Genomic DNA, 18,218 nt, shown 5'->3' on the forward strand with positions numbered 1-18,218 from the left:
AATGTTTGGAGTGTTTTTGAAAGAAAAGAAAGCTAATTATGGTGTTAATGTGTTATTAATCTTGTGTAAGTATTTTATACATAAATGTCGCTTTTTTAAGATTAAACCAACACTGGCTCACTGGAAAAACGACCTAAACCTGTTGGTTAAATCTTTGACTTTAGTTAAAAAGAAAAAGGCTGCTTTTTTTGTTTCCTTTGTAGAAGATTTTGATTTAGTGAGTTAATAATCTGTTAATTTATGTGACCCCATCTTTATATTTTATTTTCACTATATATGAAAGTTGCTAATATGTAAGAAATGTTTATTCTCTGAATCTGTAATATATGGTGCATTTTGTTTGTATGTTTATATTACTAATAAAAGAAAAAAAAAACATGTAGTGCTGCCATCTTCTGTTTCAGTCCGTTATTACACTCTTAAATCCTACTACTTATTCCTGCGTCTTTTGGGATCTTACAAAGCTTCAAACGACGTGTCGACTATTAAATTAGTCGTCTACGATTTTAATAGTCGACATAATCGTGGCAGCCCTAAGTGGAATTGTAAAATCTCCTTCGAGCCGGAGTTGAACCAGCGACCTAAGGATTCCTGTTCCCATACACCTACAGTCCTCCGCTCTACCAACTGAGCTATCGAAGGGATCACATGTACAGTGTCTGGTTTGTTGGACCATCGGATACATGGGACCTGACAGAGTCTGTTTTGCAAGAATTCCATGTTTCAAGGACTTGAACATAACAAAACTGTATCTGTCTGATTCTACATGTTCCTTCATGCCTGAGGCACTGAACAGATTTCACATCAACATGAGTATCCTTCCTTTTTCCAACTCTTGGGCTGCGTTCAGACCCAGGGGAGTACTTTGCAGCTCCTGATTTGAAACTGCTTTGAAAAAGCCAGGACTGTACAGTGAAGGTGAAACGCTGATGTTATGGAATTCTTTTCCTGGCTGTGAGGACACGGCGAAATCCCTACCAAGAGTTCCCTCCAGTGTTGCATTCATGATCATAGGAAACCGTGCCGTCATATAGAGTCATTTATTATGTAATGTAAATTTCCCCTTTAAATACTAAAGTTTACACTGATTTATATTTGCCTGTGAATCCAATTACAAAAAAATATATAAACCCTACCGACCGATTTGTACACATGACCTCGAAACCGTGTGGTGTCATTGCCGTTAGTGGTTTCCTGGATTTGCATATACATTTTATATAATACATCATTTATATTCGCAGATCTTAACTATACAAACATCTACTAACAGCCGTTATAAAATCAACCAAATGTGTTCGCTGCAACAACGCATCCTGGTATTCTTTACCTCAGGAGGGAAGTTGTCCAGTTTCCGATGAGTGTGAACGCACCATCGTTATCCTGGTTCTCCATCTTCCTCCAAACAGACGAAGGAGCACCCTGCGTCTGACACCCAGTGGAATATTTTTCTCTTCTCACGTATACTCAGCAAGGTATGGGCGATATTATACAATACAGGACCTTCTTTTAACCTTGCTGTCATTGTGGTGTGATTTTGTATCGACTGTATTTTTGCAGGGCTGCTCATCGTTTAGCTACCGTAAAGGCAGCTCCTGGAAACTGGGCCGCTGCTCACGTTTCTATTTTGACTCCAGATTTAACATAACGAAATCTTGTCATATCGGACTGTAAACCCAGGTTGATGTTAGAAGTTGTCTGTGTTTGGAGTTTGTTGTTAATATTTGTGGTATCGCAGGAGGGAGCGGATGTATTTAGCATTTAGCTAACGCTAGCTAAGTGGAAGTGCTGTGCCTCCCGGTTAATTAAAGCTAACCTGATGTTTGTTGAGAGGTCAAACGTCGTCACACCCAGAAACACAGAGCAGTTAATGTCACCGTTAGATTAGAGTAGGTTCTTCTTCACCATACAGATGAAGAAAATGGCTAATGCCGGCTAAAGTAAAGGTTTAATTGTTTAAGATGTAACGCTAAGTACGTTTTCTTCAATGTAATAGCATGTTTTAGCTAGGGCTGTACAGATACATAAATGTGTGGTCATAGGTTTACATACAGTCATTATGGACATCGATATCATATGTTTGTGCTTTTAATGATTGCTCCGAACTTCGAATTCTTTTCCAGGTTTGCATGATTGTAGAGCTTACATCATTAATAACTCTGCAAAAGTTTGAAATTATGTTGGATTTTCTCTCATCCATACAGATTCAAATATATACATAAACCCCCATTAATATTTGGTTAAGTGTCCCTTAGTAAGTTGTATCTTCCCCAGATGCTTTTGCTAGCGATCAACAGCCATAATTCTTGACCACTCTTCTCGTCAGAATTGGTAAATAAATCTACCACCGCCGTGCTTTACAGCTGCCACTCTGTTCTTAGATTTGATAGCCCTGCCATTATTCCTCCAAACATATCTCTTGTCACTGTGGTCAAATAGCTCAATCGTTGTCTCATCTGACCATAAAACCTTTCTACAGAAGGCATTTTGCTTGACTATGTTTCAAATTGCAGTTGAGCTTGAAGCAAGGGAGCAGGTGAAAGAGAGCCTGGAGAGGCAGAGATATGCTCTAGTGGCACTGACAAAAAAGATGGAAGGCCGAGCTGGAGCTGTCAAAGCACAATATGCTCAGACCACACTGGACAGGATTAGAAATGAGTACAGAGGGACAGCACGGGTTGAGTAGTTTGGAGACAAAGTTACAGAGGCAAGGCTGAGATGGTTTGGACATGTGCAGAGGAGGGATAGTGGAAATACCAGACAAACAATGTTGAATAGGAAACTGCCAGACAGGAGGAAAAGAGGAAGACTGCAAAGAAAATAAAAATAATAAAATTCATGCATTTAACGAAGGAGGGCATGCAGAGGGTTGGTGTGACAGAGGAGGATGCAAGGGATAGGATGGCAGATGATCCTTTGTGGTGACCCCTAAAGGAATCATCTGAAAGAAGAAGAAAGGGGAATGAATAATAACAAAAACAAATTAAACATAATAAAATTGCATTCTGTACTTCCCTAGTGTGGTGCATTATGATAAAATTAAGTTGCCTATTTCAGAGTTTACTAGAACTTCATATACTCTGTAAAACAGTTGGGAGTGTATAATTCAGACATAAATGGTTCTCCTAACCTGTGCCAAACCCAGGATCCTCCATTACAATTCCTGAAAATAAAGCCATATTAATGAATCCAGACTATGCGATTACAGTGCTCTGTAGTCCACTGGTTGTGTTTAACACCACTCCAGCTAATATTTGGTATTTTGCTTGGGGCTCATAAGCTTTCATTTCCACAACGGATTTTGCTCAGTTATTTATTGAAAGGGGTGTTCTCCATACTTGTAGTGTAACCTTGTATATTTGTAAGGCAGTTATTCATACATTCATTTAGAAACTAAACACATCAGGTTGGTCTGTCATAGAAGAAACCTGTAACATTTTTAGATTGGTTACTGGCTGTTGCAGTGTACTATGTTGGAGGCAAACCTGATGACTGAATTTCATTGAACTACTTTGTGGCTTGTCACCACGCCACTTAGTCATATGGCAGCCTCACTGAATGATTATGTAATATTTTTTTAAATGTATATATCTATTTATTTTTTTACAGAACTAAGGACCACAATCATGACGGACTCCAAATATTTCACAACAAACAAAAAAGGTGAGTATGATAGAGAAATTGTTTTTGTTCATGTAGGCATGTTAGAGATTGGAAATCTATGGCAGTGTATATATAAACAGTACTGCCGTCAACTCTTCATCTGATTCATCTTTCAGGGGAGATCTTTGAACTGAAGGCAGAGCTGAACAATGAGAAGAAGGAGAAGAGGAAAGAGGCAGTGAAGAAGGTCATTGCTGCCATGACTGTTGGCAAAGATGTCAGGTACACTGCATTTATGACATGCGCCACACAGGTCTATAATTATAACAGTGTGATAAGATAAGCAAATCAAAGTGACGTGGCGTCTGTGATTTCTCAGTTGCATTATGTGTTGGCACCGAATATCTTAAACAAGAAGAAAATTGTGTTGTGCTTACTGACCAACAGACAATTGGATTAAAGTCCTTCACTCTCCTAAGTAATTCAGCTGCTGATATTTAACTCTGAGTTTTGCTTTTGGAAAGCTGATTAGTCTCATCCTCAGTAGACTGATGTGTGGTCATTGTTTCCGGCTCTGCTTTTGTTTCCGCTGCTCTCTGCCAACTCCCAGGATATGTTCCTGGAACTGTCAGTGCTGCTAAGAGAGTAATAGTAAATAAAAGTCTCAGTATTGTTCAGGGGGCTCACTGCTTTGCTATTGATTGCCATCGGTCAAGGAAATCAGTCATTGCAAATTAAGAGAACACAGTAGCAGAGATTAAAAAATAGGAGAGAGCAGTTGCTAAGGTACTTGGAGCTCTGGCCATTTTCACTCTTTTTATATATCTGACTAGTAGCCTCAGAAATCAGGAGGTAAAAGTGTGAATGAAAGGATGTTTTTATTACTTTCAGGCTATTCAGACATCGTTATTGATGATCACTTTGCACACAGTGTTTTTTCACAGTGTGCTAAAGCTTTACAGACATTAATTAGTCATACTACAGTTGTATGATATGTCCGTTAAGCCGATTTGTACTGATGTGAGTTCAGGACAGTTACTCATGCAGTAAATTCACAGCTAGTGTGAGAGAACATGACAGTGTCGCAACATTGTCTAGTACTCCTTTTTGAAGTCAATTTGCTTTGCTCTCAGTTCTTTGTTCCCAGATGTAGTCAACTGCATGCAGACTGACAACCTGGAGCTGAAGAAGTTGGTGTACCTCTACTTGATGAACTACGCCAAGAGCCAGCCTGATATGGCTATAATGGCCGTTAACAGCTTCGTCAAGGCAAGACAGAGAATGAACTGTTGATTAACGGCATCCTACACTAATCTGCACTAAGGCAGTTAAATCTAAAAATACTTTTTATTGTTTTCCTGCTACCATAGTTTGTCCATGCTGTTGCACAGGATCGATCAATGGGTTTCCTACATGCCAATAGGGATTAAGATTTTTGTACAGTTTTCAGATGTGTCTTGCACACAAGCTCATGATTTGCTCCAAATTACAAAGTGAGTTAGTTTTTTAACTTTGACGCCCATTGTACCTATGTAAAATCTTTCTTCGCCTATTCCTTAGGACTGTGAGGACCCCAATCCTCTGATCAGGGCTCTTGCCGTCCGCACCATGGGTTGCATTCGGGTGGACAAGATCACAGAGTACTTGTGTGAGCCACTGAGAAAGTGCTTGAAGGATGAGGACCCATATGTGAGGAAGACTGCAGCTGTTTGTGTAGCTAAACTTCATGACATCAATGCCCAGATGGTGGAGGACCAGGGCTTCCTGGACTCCCTGAGAGATCTTATTGCTGACTCCAATCCCATGGTAGGTCTCAGTACTTTACACCTCTATCTGTATCTTTCCCAAAGTTGTGTTAGTGCTTTAAAAATGCTGTTAGTTTCCTTTGGATTACTATTAAAGAATAATTAAGTTAATATAGAGTTAATTATTGTTGAAATCATTATTGTTTCATATCTTGCATTTTAGGTTGTGGCCAATGCAGTTGCTGCGTTATCAGAGATCAGTGAGTCTCACCCCAACAGCAACCTGCTGGACCTCAATCCACAGAATATCAACAAGCTGCTGACGGCCCTCAACGAGTGCACAGAGTGGGGACAGACCTTCATCCTGGACTGCCTGTCCAACTACAACCCCAAGGATGAGCGTGAGGCTCAAAGGTAGCAGTCCTGTCAACTTTTACTTAAAACTACACCATTTGTGATATTAATCAGAGTTAGAAAAATCCTTTTAAGACCAGAGATAAGCCCAGCATTATCACTACATGACACCACTGAAAATGATGGGATTTCTGCTTCTTCTCCTCAAAGCATCTGTGAGCGTGTCACCCCCCGGCTGTCTCATGCCAACTCAGCGGTGGTGCTGTCAGCTGTGAAGGTACTGATGAAGTTCTTGGAGCTGCTGCCCAAGGATTCTGACTACTACAACACATTGCTGAAGAAGTTATCTCCCCCACTGGTCACCTTGCTCTCCGGGGAGCCAGAGGTCCAGTATGTGGCTCTGAGGAACATCAACCTCATCGTCCAGAAGAGGTATATTGTCAGAAAGGACAGAGAAAGGTTTCAAGTTGAGCTGCTGGGTTTAATATTAACTCTAAAAATATTTTTAATATATAGATTTTGAAATTTGGTTATTTCCTTATTGTAATTTCTTCATATTTTACTGTGTTTGTTTGTTTACACACTCTTATGACAAGCAATTGGAAGCTGGGAAAGACAGATTTCTATTTTTGTTCTCACCACCTTTTAATGTATATTTTTTGTGTGTACACACTGAACTGAACCTTAGCACACACACAGGATAAACCTTCTTGTCTAGCAGCTTAAGGGCTATAGCAGGCAATATTACTCTATGACTGACACTTACATGCTTAGTTGCCTGCTACTTGAAAAGCATTAAATCCCTTCTTGGGATTTTTCTTTTGGACTAGGTGCCACACTATAATGTGTCATGTATTGATTTTGTGCAGGCCTGAGATCCTGAAGCAGGAGATCAAGGTGTTCTTTGTCAAATACAATGACCCCATCTATGTGAAACTGGAGAAACTGGACATCATGATCCGTTTGGCTTCTCAGGCTAACATTGCCCAGGTACTTCACAGAAAACAAGACTAAAAGTATATTGTAGCAATTAATTGTTCGAAAATCTTTAACATTATTTATAGAAAGTAGTTTTAAAATGATTCACTTCTGTTCTGTGATTTGCAGGTTTTGGCTGAATTGAAGGAGTATGCCACAGAGGTAGATGTGGACTTTGTGCGTAAAGCTGTACGAGCCATCGGACGCTGTGCCATCAAAGTTGAGGTGAGAATTATGGGCCCAGTGAGCTAAAATAATGATGTGTCATTAGTAATTTAAAACTCTTTTCTGGTAGTAAAGGTGACAGATGTTTCTGTCCTGTTTCCCTTCAGCAATCGGCAGAGCGCTGTGTCAGCACTCTGCTGGACCTGATCCAGACTAAGGTCAACTATGTGGTTCAGGAGGCTATTGTGGTCATCAGGGACATCTTCCGCAAGTACCCCAACAAGTAGGTTTCTCATTGAATGCGTGAAAAGTGTTTATCGAGTAACTATCCAGTGCTCTATATAAACCTTTTTAAAAAATTGATGGACTGTGTAGCTCACATGTGTACATGTCATTTCATGTGATGTGTAGTGTGTAGTCCGATTCTTACTTTAGAGATATGGTGTTCTTTAGGTATGAAAGCATCATTGCCACACTCTGTGAGAACCTGGATTCCTTGGATGAGCCTGACGCTCGAGCTGCCATGATCTGGATTGTTGGCGAGTATGCTGAGCGGATTGACAACGCTGATGAGTTGCTGGAGAGCTTCCTTGAGGGCTTCCATGATGAGAGCACTCAGGTAAGTTTATTTAAAAAAAAAAATACTCATGTAAAATAAAATACACAGATTACGATACAATATACGAGAGCAGCATTACATATTTCAGAAAGGCTAGTCTTGCTTACAAAAAAACATTGAGTTGAATTTTAACAGTTTATCTAGAATAATAAAATGTTTTCATGTATTTTATCATTTTGACTTTTTTAACAATGTCAACAATGTTCCTATGATTTGTAATTATATTGTGTATTGTTATGAATTAAATAAGAAAGGTTTCAATAATCTTATAAGATAAGATAAGATAACCTTTATTAGTCCCACACGTGGGAAATTTGTTTTGTCACAGCAGGAGTGGACAGTGCAAAAGTTATGACGCAAAAATTAGAATACAATAAGAATAAATACAGTACACAGCTGTACAGAATAGAATAAAATAATATACTATATACAGTAGAATAAAATAGAATAAAAATATACAATAAGATAAAAATAGAATACGAATGCTATATACAACTGAGTAAAAATACAACGATGCCAGAAAAGATTATTGCACTTAGTCTTATTGCACATGTGTGGATGTGTGTGTTTGTTCAGTTAAAGTCTTTGTTGTGGAGTCTGACAGCAGTGGGGAGGAAAGACCTGCGAAATCTCTCCGTCCCACACCGTGGGTGCCGCAGTCTCCCACTGAAGGAGCTGCTCAGTGCTGTCACAGTCTGCTGCATGGGGTGGGAGACGTTGTCCAACAGGGATGACAGCTTAGCCGCCATTCTCCTGTCACTCACCACCTCCACTGGGTCCAGAGAGCATCCCAGAACAGAGCTGGCCTTTCTGATTTATGTTTCTGTAAATATCATTAAGTGTTGTAGTCGGGGATCGACTGTTTCAAATATTTTTTGACCTACCACAGCTATGATGAGGGGTTAGACTTTCAAAGGCATTGCATGTAAAACACAGCCATATTCCAATGGTGTGTGTGTGTGCTCGGACTTGCAGGTCCAGCTTACTCTGTTGACCGCCATTGTCAAGCTGTTCCTTAAGAAGCCATCAGAGACTCAGGAGCTGGTGCAGCAAGTCCTCAGCTTGGCCACTCAAGTGAGTCGTATATTTTATTCTGAAGAGGCTTTGCATGATTTTGATGACTTGTTCGGTTTCCCTCTCTCTGAGAAGTGTTTCTTTCTCTAACATATATGAAAGTATTATTCTCAGATATGTAGCTTTCTTAGCTGCCACTTTTGTAACGACTTGTGAAACTGTGGTCCTCACAATCTTCTGGTATGTGATTTCTGCCTATGTTGAGTATAACTTGCACAACGTGTTGACCTCCTATGCAGGACTCTGACAATCCTGACCTGCGTGACAGAGGCTACATTTATTGGCGCCTGTTGTCCACTGACCCCGTAACCGCTAAAGAGGTGGTGTTGTCAGAGAAACCCCTAATCTCAGAGGAGACCGACCTAATAGAGCCCACCCTACTGGATGAGCTTATATGCCACATTGGTTCTCTGGCCTCTGTGTATCACAAGCCCCCCAGCGCCTTTGTGGAGGGAAGCCATGGAATCCACCGGAAGCACCTTCCTGTTCAGCACAGCAGGTCAGACACTGTTTTCAGTGCCATACCAGTTCTACACAATGTCATGTCAGCTGCTTTTACCAGCTGTTGTTCTGGGTGCCGGACGCTGTCATGCAAAACTTTTATTGCTTTCACTACTAGTCCATTGTACTAATACATAGAGCTCATACTTTAATATATGGCTTTTTGGACATGATGGCCTGAAAGATCAGTGTAATAAAACGGTTGAATTTTTGAAATTCTTGAAAGGAGCTTAACTTTGATAATCACACTGGCGTAAACTGATTATATTCAGATATTTCATATTGGTCACACTTTGCTTTGCTTCCATTTTCCATATATAAGAGGAAGTATTTATCCCTTCAGCAGTTCAGTTCTGTTGCATGGAAAATTTGCAAATTGGCCAGGAAGGTCAGTTCATGAAAATGTGTCATATGTCGAAATTGTGAGATAAAATTACACAACCTGTAATTGTTGAGGAGTAGATTTTGCTTGATCCCTGGTGTTTATAAGCAGAAACACTATAGTGGCTATCGTTGTACTTGTACCACTTCATAATTTCCAGGAATGTGCCCGTATTGATCTGTTTGACAACAAGCAGCTGAGTCTAAAGTCTAAACTGTTAAAATTAGTGCTACTTAAAAAAAAAAAAAAAAGTAATTGGTGTGAGTGGTTTGATGTTTTTAAGATAAAGACAGAGTTTCTTATTCATCCAGCAGTTTAAAATGCAGTCTTCTGGTTTCAAAGCATTTGGTTTGGTTTCAAGAAAATGTTGGATAATACTTATTAATGTGATATTGTATGTTGTATATGTGAGCTGAGAACTGTTCAATTTGTTAATCATAGCTCAGTTTATGCTTTAAACTAGTTTCGAAAACAGGACATTGCCCAACTCTTAAGATATTGCCTCATGCCCCACTGATGTTGAAGAGTCAGGCAAAATCTTGTGTGAAAGAAGAATCTACAACAGGAAGCTGTGGACTTGAGGACTTTTAGATGAATTTCCGTTGAAGTGGATGTACTGTATTTGTCCCAGTTTAATAAGGAAATGTATTTACATAATGGAAACAAGTTTTATGATATAAAAAATTTGACATTTCTGTTCCAACACAGTGCTGTAGCACAAGGCCCTCTTTAGCAGTGTGCTTGTTTGCTGCTAGTTTAGCTCACAAGGTGAGATGGAAATCTCATGCAGCAGCCTGGACCCAATGGCCCTTTACTGCTCATCTTTGCCCACCTGCCTTCTTGTCTACTCTCCAGTAAATCTACTAAATGCAATAAAAACCTCCCCCAAATATAATGTTTAACTTCCTAGGACCTGGCGTCCACATATGTGGACATCACATTTTGGGTTATTTCGACCAAAATACTTAATTTTGCTCTACAAGGGACTGACATCCACCTACAAGGACAATATACTGCCACTGTTCTATCAAAATTTTAAACAAATATCCTCATATGTGGCTCTCATTTTTCTAAAAAACAAAAATCAGGTAAAAAACAAAACAAGAACTGGTAATTCTTTTGTTTTTACATTCATTGGGTCCCAATATGCCCAAATATCAAAGTTAAATTAAAAATGCATGCCTTAGGAGGTTAAAGAAAGTTGTTGCCGTGCTTCATAACTAAAGATTCTACTATTTTGCATTCTTTCATAATTTTCCAGTGATCTGTGATACTTTTGGAGCTCTTAGGATTTGAGTTTCCAAGTACATTTCATTTACCAGTCTACTGTTTTGCCTTACGACAGCATCGACACAGGTGAGAGCCCAGTGAGCGGTGGGCCAGCAGCAGCCATGGACCAGCCACATGTCATTCCCAGTCAGGGTGACCTGTTGGGTGATCTGCTGAACCTGGACCTGGGTCCTCCAGTCAATGTGCCCCAGGTCTCCTCCATGCAGATGGGTGCGGTGGACCTTCTGGGAGGAGGCCTTGACAGTTTGGTGAGCATGAGCATATTTATGCACACTTACTTTACTAAATTTAGGTAAAGATCCACTGAGCGATTGCACTTAATTGTCATTGCAGCAATGGGTCTTACGTGTTTGGCACATTGTATGGAATAATAATAGACGTTTATACTGTATTCAAGCTTTGACTCCCATTAGATCCTTCTATAGTTTACCAGTGCTGGTTACGTGATGCTACCTAGTGGTTATCACCATTCATTTTAATGACTCTTTCATCACATTAAGGAGGAAAGAGGCTGTGCAGGCAGTTGTAAAACATCTGGAAAGCTGAAATTTTCCCAAAAGAAATGGGTATATGATGAAAAGTTAGTTTTTCTTTGTTCCTCCTTAGGATTGTTATAGTTGAAGAAGACCTGTTCAGATCTTGTACCTGCTGACACCATTTTCTTTTCTACTGCGTTTTATGTGTTCATGCAAGTGCGCTTGTGATAAAAAGTAACTGTTATGCTCATATGCTGTATCTTGCTGTAACACAAATTTAAAATGTTTTAATACCGTAACATTGGCTCATAAACATGTTACTAGGTATTTGTCTTCTATTACCACTTCTCCGAGCTGCCGGAATATCTGGATTTCTTCATAATCTCCTTGCAGAGTGATTTTTTTTTTAATGTCTAACCTACAATGCAGAGATTAATATTTCCCAGAAAGTGAGGGCTCCTCTTGATGGGTTATGGTTGCTAAGAAAGTCTCTGTCTCTGTCTTTGTGTCTTTGGTCTGTCGATAATGTTTGGATGCTGTCTTTGGTGGCCTCTCCTCTCTCCTGTAGCTGGGGGGAGACCTGGGCGGAGGTGTTGGGGGAAGTCCAGCAGTAAGTCAAGCCCTTCTGTTTGGCCGTCTGCATGCTGCATGCTTCCTGAATTTAACCCACCACACTCGTCTTACTCACGCATTTTTCAACAAGATGACCACACGGATGTTTTGAATGTTTTAGCCCATTTAAGTCTTTGATGGGACACACAAAGGCATACAGGGGCAAACTGAAAGCCGCCTCCTTCTGTCAGACATCAGGATGAATACATCACTTAGTTCTCTTTCTCACTTCCTGTTAAGACCTTCCTTAAATATTCATAGTGTGGGAATGCAGTAGACATTATATTTATGGTCATTTTTGGGGGTGGGGGGGTGGTGGTGACATGGCCACTGACACCATTTATAGGCTTTAAAGAAAGGAAGAGGTCATTGTGTAGTAATGAGGACGCAACAGATTTTACTGTGTTGTAGAGCCATTCATAGACTAGAAACCTCTTTTCTAAATCCTTTGTAATTTTTTGGGCAACCAATAATTACAACCACCTTATGAAAATAGTAGATTTTCATATTTTCCATCAATATCACTTTCAATATATCAATATATCATAATTTTTTCCATCAATTTGAACATATAAAAATATACACAGAACTGATATATTTGTTTATGCCCTCTTTTCCATACTCTTGTATGATTTTATACATTGTAAGAGGCTTAGTTAATATGATGTTAATTTGGACTTCTAATGTATTTTTTCAAATAATATTTTTTATAACAAATGGGCTCAAACAGGCAAAACAAAATTTTTACTCTTTTAAATTAATCTCACATTTGATTTTTTTGATTTGGCTAATCGTGATTTTGATGTGATTGAAATCTTGTTTTTGTTTTTTTTCTTCATAATCACAAAGACCAAATCAGTTGCTTCTTCCGTTGTTCTGGTCTAAGATTTTATTTTCTGTGTGACCCGTTTAGTAGATTTTAGTAAATTTCTCAAGTCTTCTGCGATACTTCATAAAATTATACTTTATTAGATTGTGTTTTGTGTGTGTTTTTGTTGTGATTTTTGTTGCAGGTGGGACAAAATTTTATCCCGTCATCAGTCCCCAACACTTTTGCTCCTTCACCTACACCTGCACCTCCTGCCACCAGCAGTGGCCTCAACGACTTATTTGAGCTTTCCACAGGCATGGCCATCACCACAGGAGGCTATGCAGTCCCCAAAGCAGTGAGTTCACGCAACTTTTTCTTGGAAGGTGTAAAGTAAGTAAAACACTGTCTGTGTTATTGACTGCAGTTGTACTTTTTACCAGGTATGGCTTCCTGCAGTGAAAGCTAAAGGGCTCGAGATCTCTGGAACATTCTCTCGCCGTCAGGGTCACATGTACATGGACATGACTTTCACCAACAAAGCCCTACAACACATGACCGACTTTGCTATCCAGTTTAACAAGAACAGGTCAGTGATCTGACTCAACAGGAATGTCATGTCATTGCTTATTGCACTCTTTCAGAAACGTTTTAAAACTAACTTTAATATTAATATATGTTTCTGCAGTTTTGGGGTGATCCCCACCAGTCCTCTGCCCGTTCATACTCCACTGATGCCCAATCAGAGTATTGAGATCTCTTTGCCTCTTAACACCATTGGGCCAGTTATGAAGATGGACCCTCTCAATAATCTTCAGGTACAGCAGCACACAGTGGCCACACATTTTATCAGCAGTGGAACACATTTAAAGACCTGGCCAGGGACAGGTGTCTTGCTCTTTCTGTCTCTCTGAAATGTGTGTTTTGTTTTGTTTGGTTTTTTTTTATTATTATTTAGTGTGACATGGCCATTAGTTCAGAAATAATTTCTCAGCGTCTTGCAAAAAATGAAAATTCCAGGGTGTTTGCACTCAGTACAAGAATTGGAAACTGAGAAAAACAGCTAGCCCTCATAAAATATATTTTAGAAACTGATGTTTAGTTTACAGTTTTAACCTGATTGAATGCAAATGTTGGTATATTGGTTGTTATACTCAAGATGTCAAACTTACCATGTTCTCTTGTCTTTCCTATAGGTGGCTGTAAAGAACAGCATTGATGTGTTCTACTTCAGCGTACTCATCCCTCTCAATGTATTCTTTGTTGAGGATGGAAAAATGGGTAAAATTCTTAAAACCTTTTAAAACAGCAACAACAGTGTGGTACTATTCCTTAAATGGCTAATTATATTCCTCACAGCTATTGAAGCTTGACAAACATTGCTGTTACTTGGGAAATGTATATTCAGTCTGCTTTTGGGCTGTAAAAGTATGTTATAGGCAACTGAAACCTACCTTATTGTGAAGTGTAATTTCTATGGAATGAAAAGAATTCCTTCATCCCTAATAATAGATCTGAATAGAATCAAACAAAACAGTAAATCATTTAAAGGGCTTTGAATTATCAATGTCAGTGGTTTGAAACATCCAACACTTTCTACATCACTGCTGTCGGATATTTTGTTTTTTCTTCTTCAGAGCGACAGGTGTTCCTGGCTACTTGGAAAGACATCCCAAATGAGAATGAGCTACAGTATCAGATAAAGGACTGCCACCTTAATGCAGGTAGACAAATTTGTCAAAAATCTCATGAGCATGTTAAATTATTTTTACCTGCTTGTTTATTGTTTTCTTTCTCGTCCTCATAACTTGGCTCTATACTTCTTTATTTGGTAGTTTCTCTAACATATCAAAATATTAGACAATGCTTTTACTCGTGCAAAATATGGCAAATGGCACAATGATGCATTTTTGAAGTAGTTTTTCTTTGTTTCAATGATTGAATACAATTTAAGCTAACCATATCATCAGCGTGGTTGCATTAAATATATAGATGACTGATTAACACATTCTCAGCTCAGTGTTTAAAAACCTCTGTTATTTTTAAGACATCAAAAATACTCCAACTTATCCAAAAAGCCTTATTTCTCTCTGTTTTCTTTCTCCACCCGCATGCTTATCTTTGGATACTCTTTCTTTTTAACCAATGCTGAACATCTCCTTTCCTTTAAAAAAGTTCACAATATTTTTGCCACTATAATCCTAGCATTCTGATAGCTAAAAGTTGACCAAAGCAGTACTACTTTCAGAATATCTGTCCAGCTTTACTGACATCTAAAGGTTGAAGTTGATTAAAATCCTCACAAACCTAGTTTACCCTTTGCCAGTAGTGGACTTTGTATTAGCCCATGCATACATTAGTGTGAGTTCCTTAAAGTGATTATGGTTCCAGTAGTGATAGCACCCTCTTGTGTGTGTGTTTTTATGTGGCTTCTGAAATGTGAGTGAGGTGTAATCATAATCTGAGAAACCTTCCGGTCTTGCAGACACAGTTTCAGGGAAGCTGCAGAATAACAATATCTACACCATTGCCAAGAGAAATGTAGAAGGCCAAGACATGCTCTACCAGTCCCTGAAGCTAACCAATGGCATCTGGATCCTGGCTGAGCTCCGCATTCAACCTGGCAACCCCAACTACACGGTATAGCATCACAAGATTTACATTTTGACGCGCTGTTCTGGGTTTTAAAAAGTAATGAGGAAAGTTTCACCTTCGCTTACAAAGATTTTCTTGTTTTAGCTGACCACCAGTTAAAAGTTCAAAGTAACTATAAATACAGTGAAAATCAGTAAGTCATGGTATAGAATATAGTGAATCCAGAAAATAACCAGTATTTATTTATTTATTTTAACTTATACTACTCGAAAAGCAGCTAATGATTTTCAAATAATTACCGGTTATTTGTGTTAATGAGCTGATCATTTCAGTTGTGGACAAAAAGTGAGAATGCTGTAATAAAATGGTAAGGGAATACAATTACACAGCACTACCCTTCAGTAGGGGAAGCACGCTACAATATTCGTACAAGATCCTGACCCACATCCTGACCTTCCTTGTACATAGCACAAATCCTCAAAGTAAAATGGGAAAAGCACTGTCAATAACATCCCTCGTTCCAGTTTTACTCCTTTATTCCTCAGTTGGTCAGTATAAGCAGTGTAAACAGAGCTGTGATTGAGCATCTTTATAAATGTGTGAGTGAGTGCGTCTCCCTTTATAACTCTGCTCTCCTTTTGTCCACAGCTCTCTCTGAAGTGTCGGGCTCCAGAAGTGTCTCAGTACGTCTACCAGATGTACGATTCTGTGCTGAAGAATTGACGCACTTCACCACTTGTCGACTCTGCTTCATCCTGACAACAAACCGCAGTGTTTTTTTTGTTTTGTTTTGTTTTTTTTATTTTATTTTTTTGTATGTGCAGCTGACTGCCAAAACAAGAGAATCCAAACAGTAAAAGATGGATACTAAGCAATTTTGGAGATTGTGTTTTTCCTCAAAGTGATCAACAGGGTAAATGTGAGATGAGACAAAGGGTATTGGGAGTGATTATCAAGCGTACTGTTGACATTTCCTTTATTTTGGCAGTTGAAAGCATCATTAAAATCCTCTTAATTCTACCCCCTATTTTTACATCTCAGTGAAAACCATTCCATCCTTAACATTACGTCTTATTGTTGTGAAGATGTGATTAATGATGAAATTGTCCTGAGTGGGGACTTGCTTTGTTCAGCTCGCACTTCTTTTAATTTAGATCCACTTTTGACGCTTTCTTTGCTTCAGTTGTACCTCCAGAGTCACAGCAGTATTCTGTTGTTTTGAGACCAGAAACATCTGTCTGACTGCTTCTGCCACATCTGGTGGGATCACTTACAATTTGTGCAATTTGTTTAGAAACAAATGTCAACTTTTCTCCCCTTACTGTGAAGCATTGTACACTAATTGAGAAACTTAGCGATAAGTTAGCAACCCTGTAATTGCAAAATCTAGGCATTTCATTGTTTCCTTATGCCATTTATGGTCTTTCTGGCAGAGGCGTTTACAACCATCCGGTCTTCACAAAGCTCTAAATCCTTTTAATGACACTCCACCTTATCCTTTTCTTGTTAAAGCGTTCGTAAGCAGTTCGCTGTGCTGGTTCTGATATTAAACAACTTCAGTATAACATTTTATGAAGTGCTCTTCAAAAATTAAATAAATCCATAAGCAAAGGAAAAGTTACACTGTTTAGTCTTCTGATGAGCAGGTGGCATAAAGGACATTGATGGGTTTAAATTCTTAAAGTTTTACAACCACTACAAAAGCAAGAGCAGCCAATTTTGTGTTCACACTCCAGTGCCACTCTGTTTCCGGTTATTTGCTTGACACGATTTTTTTTTTTTTCTTCTCCTCCTCTTTTCTGAAACGGTCCCATTTACTGCAGCCACACTTTTCACAACTATATTTTCATTCCTATTTATTGTGCATCTACCTCTGTGTGTTTTCTTTTCACAGGTGTTATTGTTGCATTAGTTTCATTTCCTTGATGTGCTTTACATGTCATTTGAATGCCAGTGTTTTTATTTTTTATTTTCTTGGGGGGATTTTCATGTAATGCTAAACTGTGGGAAATCCGCCAAGTCAGATTCACAGGACCACACATTTACAAAAATGAATTGCCAAGTTTATTTTTATTACTCTCAAAAGAATCCTTATAAAGTTGGCATAGTGTGAGCTATATGAACATTAGAGTACATATACCCAAACCCCCAGAGTTGTACTGTAGGCCAGTAATGGTGTAGTAAGAAAATGTTTAGTAACTATGTATAAAAATGAAGCAAAAATGCTTTCTCCCTATCCCAGTGTGTCAGTTGTGTTGGTGACGTACATGAGATGAGAACATTAATGTGCCTGCATGAGCTCGCTGTCATTTTACCCTTTCTTAATTTCAGCTGTGGATTTCCTCAAGTCTGAAATTCTGCTCCTAACCTACGTTTCATTGTAGATCCCATTAGTTTTTTATTTGTTTGTTTTTTTTCTAAACACAGCATCGTCTTAAACACACTCCTGCAAATAGAAATGTTTCCAGCAGCACAGAATGTGGGCCGAGGTCGGTCACGGCATCTTATGAAATGGAAAAGTTTGTGTCATTGCTGTAAGCTTGTTGTAAATGATTTGTTACTGTCACAGTACCACATCTTGTGTCAATAAATCGTCAAATCCTTGGTGGTGGTGCATGGTTGTTGTTTTTTTTATTTTTATTTGTGTGTTTTGTAAGTCATGTGCAGCACAGCAGACCTGAAAAAGGGGGTGAGTGGTACAGAGGACTGCAGGTGGAAGATAAAGGGTATCCTTTCGTTACCTTTCATCTCCATGTTGAGGAAGTTGCTTTGGCTTTCTGTTTATCAGAAACATGAGAGCAAAGAGGGCTGCAGCTCTACCGTGCTGTGGATTCTTGCTAAGAGACTTAATCACACTCAAAAGTCTCCCAGAATTAAATAGTTGCCCCAAAGTACACTATTATTAACCTTTACCTACATGACCGGTTGCAGCAGATAGCCCCCCTCCCTCAGCCTTCCTGTTAAAAGGATGTTTTTCCTTCCCACTGTTGCCAAACTGCTTTCTCATGTGGGGTCATAT

At 39.0% G+C, this 18,218-nt stretch overlaps 1 protein-coding gene across 2 annotated transcripts; it reads left to right on the plus strand.

Annotated features, from left to right (window-relative positions):
• The first annotated feature begins 1,367 nt into the window (after window positions 1-1,367).
• Window positions 1,368-17,803, plus strand: ap2b1 (adaptor related protein complex 2 subunit beta 1). 2 transcript variants are annotated; one of them, XM_080867757.1, is made up of 22 exons: window positions 1,368-1,472; window positions 3,607-3,660; window positions 3,777-3,882; window positions 4,734-4,869; window positions 5,161-5,406; window positions 5,569-5,759; window positions 5,910-6,131; window positions 6,569-6,689; window positions 6,807-6,902; window positions 7,010-7,125; window positions 7,296-7,461; window positions 8,437-8,535; window positions 8,775-9,034; window positions 10,764-10,956; window positions 11,753-11,794; window positions 12,810-12,962; window positions 13,048-13,193; window positions 13,293-13,422; window positions 13,801-13,885; window positions 14,242-14,328; window positions 15,090-15,244; window positions 15,848-17,803. In XM_080867757.1, exons 2-22 carry the CDS (start codon window positions 3,624-3,626, stop codon window positions 15,920-15,922), a joined length of 2,862 nt encoding a protein of 953 aa, XP_080723883.1. In that variant the 5' UTR covers window positions 1,368-1,472; window positions 3,607-3,623; the 3' UTR covers window positions 15,923-17,803. The 2 variants fall into 2 exon arrangements, with proteins under 2 accessions (XP_080723883.1, XP_080723884.1); XM_080867758.1 differs by lacking the exon at window positions 1,368-1,472 and having other exon boundaries at window positions 3,631-3,659; window positions 3,775-3,882.
• Window positions 17,804-18,218: the final 415 nt, after the last annotated feature.

This window comes from Rhamphochromis sp. 'chilingali' (genome assembly GCF_963969265.1).
Source record: "Rhamphochromis sp. 'chilingali' genome assembly, chromosome: 19".
NCBI lineage: Eukaryota > Metazoa > Chordata > Actinopteri > Cichliformes > Cichlidae > Rhamphochromis > Rhamphochromis sp. 'chilingali'.